Source organism: Papilio xuthus, unplaced genomic scaffold, assembly GCF_000836235.2.
Source record: "Papilio xuthus unplaced genomic scaffold, Pxut_1.1 DF827461.1, whole genome shotgun sequence".
NCBI lineage: Eukaryota > Metazoa > Arthropoda > Insecta > Lepidoptera > Papilionidae > Papilio > Papilio xuthus.
This window is the reverse complement of record NW_013531188.1, coordinates 2,974,100-2,983,612: the sequence shown is the minus strand read 5'-3', so window position 1 is coordinate 2,983,612 and position 9,513 is coordinate 2,974,100. Positions and strand designations below refer to the sequence as shown.

The 9,513-nt window shown below is 32.6% G+C and overlaps 1 protein-coding gene across 1 annotated transcript in view; it reads right to left on the bottom strand.

The window, feature by feature from the left end:
* Positions 1-1,662: 1,662 nt before the first annotated feature.
* The window catches only part of LOC106119452 (elongation factor Tu GTP-binding domain-containing protein 1), a 73,628-nt gene continuing 65,777 nt past the window's right edge, over positions 1,663-9,513 (bottom strand). The window contains exons 10-11 of the mRNA XM_013314444.1: positions 3,248-3,432; positions 1,663-3,135 (exon numbers count right to left, since the gene is read on the bottom strand). Of these exons, the coding sequence (XP_013169898.1) occupies positions 2,947-3,135; positions 3,248-3,432 (374 nt within the window). The 3' untranslated portion in view covers positions 1,663-2,946. The remainder of the gene's footprint in view (positions 3,136-3,247; positions 3,433-9,513) is intronic.

The following is a 9,513-nucleotide window of genomic DNA, read 5'->3' as shown; positions in this document are numbered from 1 at the left end:
TAAAATCGGAAGCAAGAGTTGTAATTTCCATCGCCTATCCATATATAGAGATCAGTGCTTAAACAGCTTTATTTTCTATACGTTTTAGTTACAGCGGTATTATTATGGTGCTAGTAAATAGTAAGAGTTAATATTTCAACAATCACAAAATATTATTCCAGTGAGCTACCATTACAGTAACAAATAGCACGTCTATATTTGTGCTAAAATTCTTGCCAATATCATACTATGTGTCGTAGATATATTCAGTTTTTAACAGAAGCCGTATGTTTCACGATATTATTGTATTTTGTATTGTCGACGTTCAATTAATTTTATAAAATAGGGTATTTTACTTAAAAATTGATCCTTCGAGTCGGATTCTTTAAACCAGTGATCTAATTTTTGTCCTAAAATACTAATAATTAAAAAAAATATAAGACCTTATCAACAAATGCTTGAGATTGATTATGTAGTGTATGCATAAATGTAGTGTTTGTTTGTCTCGAGTACACATGTTAAGTACATGCCGGAGAGAGGGAGCGTCAGTATGTCAGACCTTTGGACCGGCAACACGTGTCGGTACGTGAACGAGCCAAATATAACGCAACGAATGCTACAGGTTATATTTGTCGAACGAAAAATGTTCGTATTTGACGCGAATTTCCTTTTAAAATTTTTTAATTAGACATGAAATTAAAACTTAATTTTATATCTTAGATATTGACATAAATATTTCCATTTTAGAACATTTCTGTGCCTAAATATATAAATTTATATGTAATTAGTAAAATACCCTATTATATAATATCATTCTAGTCTGTAGCAAAGCTCAAGATGTATGTTAGTGTCATTAGCTATGTACTTAATTTAAAAGTGTAAAAAGTTTTAAAATATCATTTAAAGCAAATTGAACTTTATCGCGTTGGTTTTACGGTCGTTAATCGACCAATCATGTACATTACTGTAATATATTTGTAATTTTACATTTGCTTTTAAAGAAATTTTAGTGCAATATTGATCTTGTGATTAGTTTTATTTGTGAGTTTTCATTACCGAAACATTTGTATGATTTGCTTATGTTGGTGTTTCGGTAATGAGAACTCATGGTTAGACAACCATGGTTTGGTTTTGGAAATAATAATTTCGTTACCATTTTAACCAAAATCGTAATTAACATGTTATGTGATCATTTCACGGATCATATTGCCAAAGACAAATTATTATTAGATGTAGAAAAGTTTGTACAATATTTAATCTGTAGAAAATTATGATAGCGGATCATTTATACGTATATTTTTATTTTTTAAGTAAATTACAATCATTGCAATGTTAAAAAAGGCATTTGAAATTATTCTTGTTAGTACTTCGTGGATTTTTATCATCTAAACATTCAAAGAATAATATGTGAATATTTGACTTTGGTTAGTAAAAATCCAGTGTTATCTATTTTAGTATTTGTGAATTTTAATTCCCTGCCACTTTTAAAATAAAACTGCAAAATCTAAGGATTTCTTTCTCCGTTTTGAGTAATTTTAAAATTTATTCAAATTAAAAGATAATAAATATTACTTTGGTCGAGACAGTTGTCAATATTGCAAAATGTTAAGATAAATTGGTGATACTAAATACTTAGATTTTGGGTCAAAACATTTAAAAACGTCTACAAAAAATAATTAAAAAGCCTGACTTTTTATTTCCTTAATTTAATTTATATTATATTACATTTTTAATACATTACAGCGCCATCTATGTTTTGACGATGGAAACCTTTACGAGGAAAATAGTAATTTGTGCCAATTTTAAAGCTCTCTTTTGCTGTTATTTCCTTATTTTTTTGATAGAAATATGTTAATTTCCTAATTGATTATGTTATTATAAAATGTTTATTCCGATTATTTATTGAATTTCGTGTAAATTGTAACAATATTGTTTAAATGTAGTCAATTGATGTTTTTTTCCTCAAGTATTTAGTAAAACTAATATATTTTATTCTACGTATTTTGTTTATTAAAAATGTAATGTGTTGTATTTTTTTCAGATGTTTTATTTCATTGTATTATTTATAAAAATATTGTTACATTTAATTTGTTGTAGAAGTAAAATTGTAAATACAATAAATGGGTTGTTTGTTATAATGTAAATACATAATTAATATAACGCATTGTTGTTTTATTCACCTATGACTAGCTTTAAATGTTTTAACATGTGTTTCGACAGTGGAAACCCATCAGAGTATATGTAGTTGGCGATTTATCGTAAATTTCTAAAAAAATGTAGTTAAGAAAAAAACTGTCGATACAAAAACTATTCAATATAATTTCAACTCATTTAAACAATATAATTAATAATTAAAAACATACAAATTTCTACAAAATTGTCATCATCTAAATCTCAAAGCGATTAAAGAAGCGTAACAAAACATAATACTTATAGAACAAACAATTTGAATATTTCTCAAAGTAATACTTGATAACATTTTGTTCGTATGTAAGAAACAAATTTAATGTCTACATATCGTAGTCTTTCTTTTATCAATAATAATGAAAAGGAATTAAAAATATGTTATGACAGTGGAAACTCCGCTACAAACGTTCTTTTTTGGATGGATTGATGGATGTTTGTATGAAGGTATCTCCGGAACGGCTAAGCGGATTTTAATGAACTTTGGCACATGTAGAATATAGTCTGGAAGAATACATATGCCACTCACACTGATATTCCGCGCGAACAAAGTCGAGGGCAACAGCTATATAATATATAAGCGGCAAAAAGCTGCGGGAATCCTATGTGTTGATCAACACCCAAGGACATCTGCAATACCAGAGAAACTGCAGATGCGATGCCGGTCTTTGAGATGGTGATATGTTGTTTAAAATAGTCCAATTGTTTCGCAAGTAATATGCCACTTCTAACATAATAAGGACAAGGAGATAATGATTACTTCTAGTATTGTTTATTGTCAAGCTATTTCTTCTTGGAGAGCGTCCTCTGCTTCTCGGCGTGTAAGACGAGCTGTCTGTCTGTGGCGAGTCCTTTGCGCGCTCGCACCATGTCTACGTAAGCTTTGGCGCGATTGACGCCGTCCCATTTCTCACCCCAGTGTAAGTACTCCTCTTCAGTTCGTGGCTGCCAGAACGGATCGATGTTGATCACCTAAAATCATTGCATTGATTATTTCTTTTTTTATATATTGTGAAAAAAAGATACGGTAAACATTACTAACTGGAATATTTCTTTAAACAATGATGTTATGTTTCTCTTTTACCTCCCAATGGCTGAAGAGCAGTTGCGGTGCTGCGAGGCCGGAGGTGTGCGTGCGCAGGTCGATAGCAAACCGAAAGCTCTCCGCGACGGGCAGTAGCGCCGCCACGCGAAATGCTGCAGAACCACTCTGAAGGTCACCACCTACCACGCGTCCTCCGCGACGTCCCAGCGCGCCGTACAGCTTCCCTGAAGACATGCAAAAATTATATCAGCCCATACTAATAAGTGCCTAACGAGGAGCTTAATTTGTTCTGACTAGGTCTTTGACAGCCGCTAGCTAAGTGCACACTCATTAATAGATGGAATATTAGTAGAAATACAACGTAGCATGGTATAGTATCATTCAAACTCTATTGCGGCTTGCAATTTCGAATGTGATGCGGGTGAGCTTTCCTACACTCGCAATGCAGCTGTGAAGTTTGAATCTTGTAATACTCGCGCGTAACAAGGGCCGAGGCATTTAATCTTTCAAGTAAAGATTGTTCACTGGATGAAAGCGGCACGAGTAAGAGTAATTCAGTGTTGAACGACATAAGATTATTAATAACGTAATGAGAAGTATACAAATCGTTTACCATGCCCGCTGAGACACGTGTCTGTATGTGACACGTGTAACTATATGTTTCGACCACAGAAACATATTGACCCTTATTCATAATGTTTTAGTATTCTATAATTTTATTAATATTACGAATATATTACAAATAAATTAATAATTAAAAATAATAATAGTATTCTATAAATTGTATTTTATTCTTTGTTTATAAACGAAAAATAATGACTTGGCATAATTTTGTTTGAACAAAAACTTTATATTACAAACTGCTTGATTAACACGTGTTGTCAATTAGCTGATCTTGTTGTAATTCTACTCCGCATTCGATGCTATGGTGTTAAATTTAACGCTTCCTCTGTCACAATTATAATTAACATAAAAAATAATAGCGTAACTATTTATGAATCATTTGCCTTAAAGAGGCTTAAGACTAAACTTCATACACCTTATTTTATTTTTAATACATATAAATAACTAGCTATAGCCCGCGACTCCGTCCGCGTGGATATAAAAAAAAAACTTAATTAGTGTTTCCTATGTGTTCTTTCAGACTATGTTCTATACGTATGCCAAATTTTATCAAGATCCGTTCAGCCGTTTTAGAGATATTTTCAAACACCCATCTATCCATCCACATCGCATCCATCTAAACATTTGCATTTATTATATAATATTAGTAAGTTAAATAAAAAGCAGCTCTTCAAGGCATAAATTCGAAAAAAATAAATAAATAGTGTCCAATGTCCGTCTCCTGACTCTAAGCTACCTCCTCACCAATTTTCAGCCATATCTTTGAAGCCGTTCTTGAGTTATAAGTAGTGTAACTAACACGACTTTCTTTTATATATATAGAAAAAAATATTTGTTGAAAGTCCCTTAATTATGTTCTAAATTATTCAAGAGAGAGGTGAAATTAGTGGTTAAGTGAAGACCACAGCCGGCGAGGCAACTCGTGGTCGCAGCGCGGATGTGAAAAAATAACAGACCAAAAAAGTTTGCCCCCACGCGATCGTTTCACAAAATATTTAGTGGTCAGTCGACTAGAAAAATTCTTGCTCTGTTAAATCATTCGCCGTGGCCATTTTGAGATTAAAGGGGAACTTCCGGCGGCCGCGAGCATCCGGTTTGAGAGATTCCATTGAGCCTTAACGTGTTTTTATATTCCACGAAAACAAATAAGTGAGAGGTTGTAGTGCGCGCGAGTCCCGTTGCAGGCGACGACGCGTTCATTGTCTGACTCAAGCTGGAAGAGGAACGCTCTGGAATGGAATTTGTCATCACAAACTCTCCGGTACCGTTCATTCAACATTACTTTTAAAAGTTAAATTGTTTTATTTTACATTTCAATTTCGATTTACAATGACATGAACTGTAAGAACGTGTTCACACGAAGGAGACCCATTCATGTTTTTAATCCTATACAATAACCATTTTATAAAACTCAATTGTCAGCGTTTGCCCTAATTTTATACATTAAAAAAATCAAAATATTATAACTAAAATACATGTCCTCAATCCTTAGGAATACAAGAAATATTTTTTATCAAAAGCACAGGCAATGCGTTCGCTCCGAGAGGCTCGTTAGTGCACTAAGCAAAAGGAAATGGTTCCTTTCAATGGATTCTAATCAACTGTGCATTACATTTGTGCTTCAACTAGCCTACATAACAAATTTGTTTAACTCTAGCGTACCAAAAAATGTGAACATGTTTTTTTCTAGGCTTTATTAGTTAAATTAAATTATAACAGAAGATTTACCGTCAGATTTTAATAACTTCATTGAATTTGTTTTTACTGTGGAACTCCAGTAACATTAATAAGTAAAATGGGAGATTAAACACCTCGCAAAGGGTCAAACAAATCACGTAACATAAGAGGAAATGCATTTATGTAACTCGGAAATTCGCAACTCATCGGCAGAGCAGCGGTCATCGTTTTTTCTCGGCATTCGGTCCGTTGCGGCCTATATACCTATCCGTTAACAACGCAGTTATCTCCCGCTTCCGAGGCGCGCACGTCCGGCTGTCCGCTATCCCGGACATTTTTAATAAGCTCTGCAACTGTCGCGTCCGGCTCGCACACATGACAGCCTCACATACCGGACTATTTCGCAGCTATTGTCGGCGAATTTGATGAGATTAGAAAATTCCTTTATACGTTGAAACAAATAAAAGGTTTATTTCATGAAATGTTCAACGTATCTAAAGTCAGTCAAAACATTTCGTAGGCTTTACTTTTAGTAAATTTGTGTATAAATAGTCTATTAAATTCTTTAATGATATTAAGTTTCCAAATTAATGCCAAAATTATTGTTTTTTGATTTAAAATCGTTTATTTAAAAGATTATAAAGTGGGTGTGGTGTATTTATAAAATACTTTGACTATAGAGAAACGGACTAAACAAAAAACCGCTTGTACTTACTAATTCCTTTACTTTTGGGAACATGCTGACAGTTAAGTAAAACTGAAAAGTCTTTAAGAACACACACGACTTAAGAAAGTACAAACACAAAACAAGCACAGAGGCAAGTTTAGAACTTATTGTTTGTTTTTATTTGGCAGTGGAATGCGTTCTTTTGACATGTCGTGTCTCTAAAAAGTCAAAGACAAAACATGTATGGTGTCAAGAGGCGCGTTCCCACGGCGCGGTGTTCGCGTAGCGCGCGATTCTACACCATGCCAATGACCATAGTTCCGCTTTTTCGCGATCGCTGTGTGAATTATAATCGACGTATGTAACATGTCGCATATTTTTTTTAACATATTTGTTCGAATTAACTTGTCCAGTCTTAGGATAACTCTGTTATCTTACTGTGAATATTTTCTTATTGTTTTTTTTTTATATTCGCCTGTGAATTTCTTATTTTTGTTACACAATATTTAACATCTTTATTACGAAGCAACTCTCTATTCAACCTTAATCCTAGTTACAATATACGACAGTTGTAATCCAGTATTCCAGCGAAGACAATTAGATGATTGGTGTAAGAGTTGAGGAAATGGTTTACATTTCCTGCGCAATAAGTGTGCATAAAAGGTGACGAGAAGTGATGTCGCATTGTAACGGGAACTTAAATCATCTAACGCAACTAATCTTATTATAAACACATTATTTAGCAAAAAAACGTAATTACATTTTTATGTGTTCATGTAAAAAACTTTCTCATGGCAAGAGGAGGTATGAAACCTTATATCAGTAAAAAAATTATTATTAAATATTTTGTACAAGATATAATATTTTTAAGGTTTTAGAAATACAATGTTTTAAATATATACACAAACAATACGGAACAAATTATCTACATGATGGTGAAAACCATCAATTCAACTATTTCAAGACTTATTAGAACATAGAGCGTAAACAAAGAACACGTAAATCAACTTTTTTTTACAATTTTTATAATTATGAATAAATCTGTATATCTCGGTGGCCTATACGTTTCTAAATCTAGAAAAATTTTGATAGAGTATTCTTAGGACGTCAAAGAATATCTGTCCCCTATCTAATCTTAAAAATGCACTGCACTATGACATTATTTGACATTACACATTGGTCGTTACTTTAAGTTTGGCATTCCAAGGCATTCCGACTGCATGTAGTCTCAAATTGAAATATAATAAGTACTACTTAAGTCTACCTACATAACTAAACCTTCATATCGATACGTAGGATGTAAAAATGTTATAGTTGGCATATCTCCATTGCGCCATGAGTTACAATCGGCAAGGTGAACTGGCGCCGGAGCGAGCGGCAAATTGTGTCACTTGACTGCATGGCGCATTGATGTTTACTTGTTAAAAATATTATGCGACATGCTTTCCTGAGCTGGTAAAAGCTAGTGTTACGTGTCAGGACTGACAAAACTGTAATATGTAAATGACATAAAAGATAGACAAGGAGCTTGTGACACTCTTTCATTGCCAGAGCGGTGCTACTGAGCCGTTGCTACTTTAGCTTATGGCTTTGACTCACCAGGTCATACAACGATGTCGGTTTTTATTAATGCTACGCTATGCCAAAGTATGAAATAATAAAGTTAGATTATAAATATTTAATCAACTATCAAATTAATCAGAAATTTTTATTAAAGTAAAAAAATATTTTTCAACGTTATAAGGCATAGTCTTAAGATTTTCCTACAACAATTTTAGTATTGAATATGACTTTATAAAAAAAATGAGATAATGTTATCGTTAGTTACAAAGTTATTTTTAGTTACATACACGTTTTCAATATTATCATACTGAAAATATGTTTCAGAAGAAGGTCATACTCGCGTGTGGGCGAAAATAGCTATACTGCGCGTGTACAATGACAACTGCAACTTTAGACTTGGTAAATAAGTAAAAAATTCGACCTAAATATTTTCAAATGAATTAAGATTAACGTAGCGAATACGTTAAATATAGATTTAAATGACAATTTGTTATGTAAATATATTTGTGTAGGGTAATTCTAATGCAAAATCCATATGCCTACAAAATTGAAACTTGGTTTTTACTAAATACTTTTCATAAATATACAATGGACAATATGAAACAGTCTCCTATTGTATAGTAATTTTCGAATTAGAAACAAAAAAACAAGAAATCTAATTAGAATTAGTATTTTGCCAAAATATTAACACAATGAGCAAAATTGAAAATGTTCCAAAGTTCAAAGTATTGGTAGACTTCTGAATGAAGACCCCTTACACGTGGCTACATTTTCCTCGTGCTTAAAGTAAGGAAGGTTCTTAAATAGATGACCCCGTGAAGATTTCACGAACAGATAAAGGATAATTCTTTACATTTTTACTAATATTTTTTTAGTGAATAAACGAATATTACTGAAGTTTAGATATAACTAATAGAGATGAATAATTATAAATACTATGCCGACTCTCCGTAGGGAAATAGGGAGGTTAGACAAATAGCATTCGCTTCGAATCGATTCTATAACGAATTTGAAAAACGGATAGAACTGACGTGCGACAATCACGTGACTTATCGAGTGTTGGTCAGTTCTATATTTTTGAAGTTATTTATGGAATTGCTTCGTAGCAAATCTAGCCCCTCTGAAGAAATAAAATAATATTGTGCTTTGTAATTTGATGCAACATAATTAGATCTTTTTGTGAGAATTGAACCGGATATATCACTTCTTAGTAAAGAACAATATCTTAACACAAAGTAATAACAATAGATTGGAGTGCGCGTGCCTGTTATCTCCTTTCCCTTCATAGGAAGTTGAAAAAATGCACACTCGAGTCTCAAGTGGTCTGTAACACAATGAAGACAATGCCCTCAAACTGAAGGGATGATGCTTTCTTATCACTGCCATTCTTTCAATTTTTGAGTACGTCGTAAACTTTACTATGCACACTGTGCTCTTTGCAAGATTAAATAAAAATATCGAGAGGATTTAAGTTTTTTGAATCCGGAAATGTTGATTGCGGTAACAAAAAGTAATAAAAGTGATAAAATAAGTAATGAAGATGATCATTTGAGATACGAAGAAGAAAGTTTTGAATACACAAAGGCTATGTTATATTTACATTACATTTAAATGAAGGTTTTTGTTAACAGATACAAAAATTACGTAGCTACAACATTTAGTGTTCTTTTTCCTAAATCTGAAAATATATATAAAGCTGCAATACGTATAAGATATAATTATTTGCATGTGAAATGTATTTAAAATGTAATAGCGAAGTGCAACTGCAAAGTAA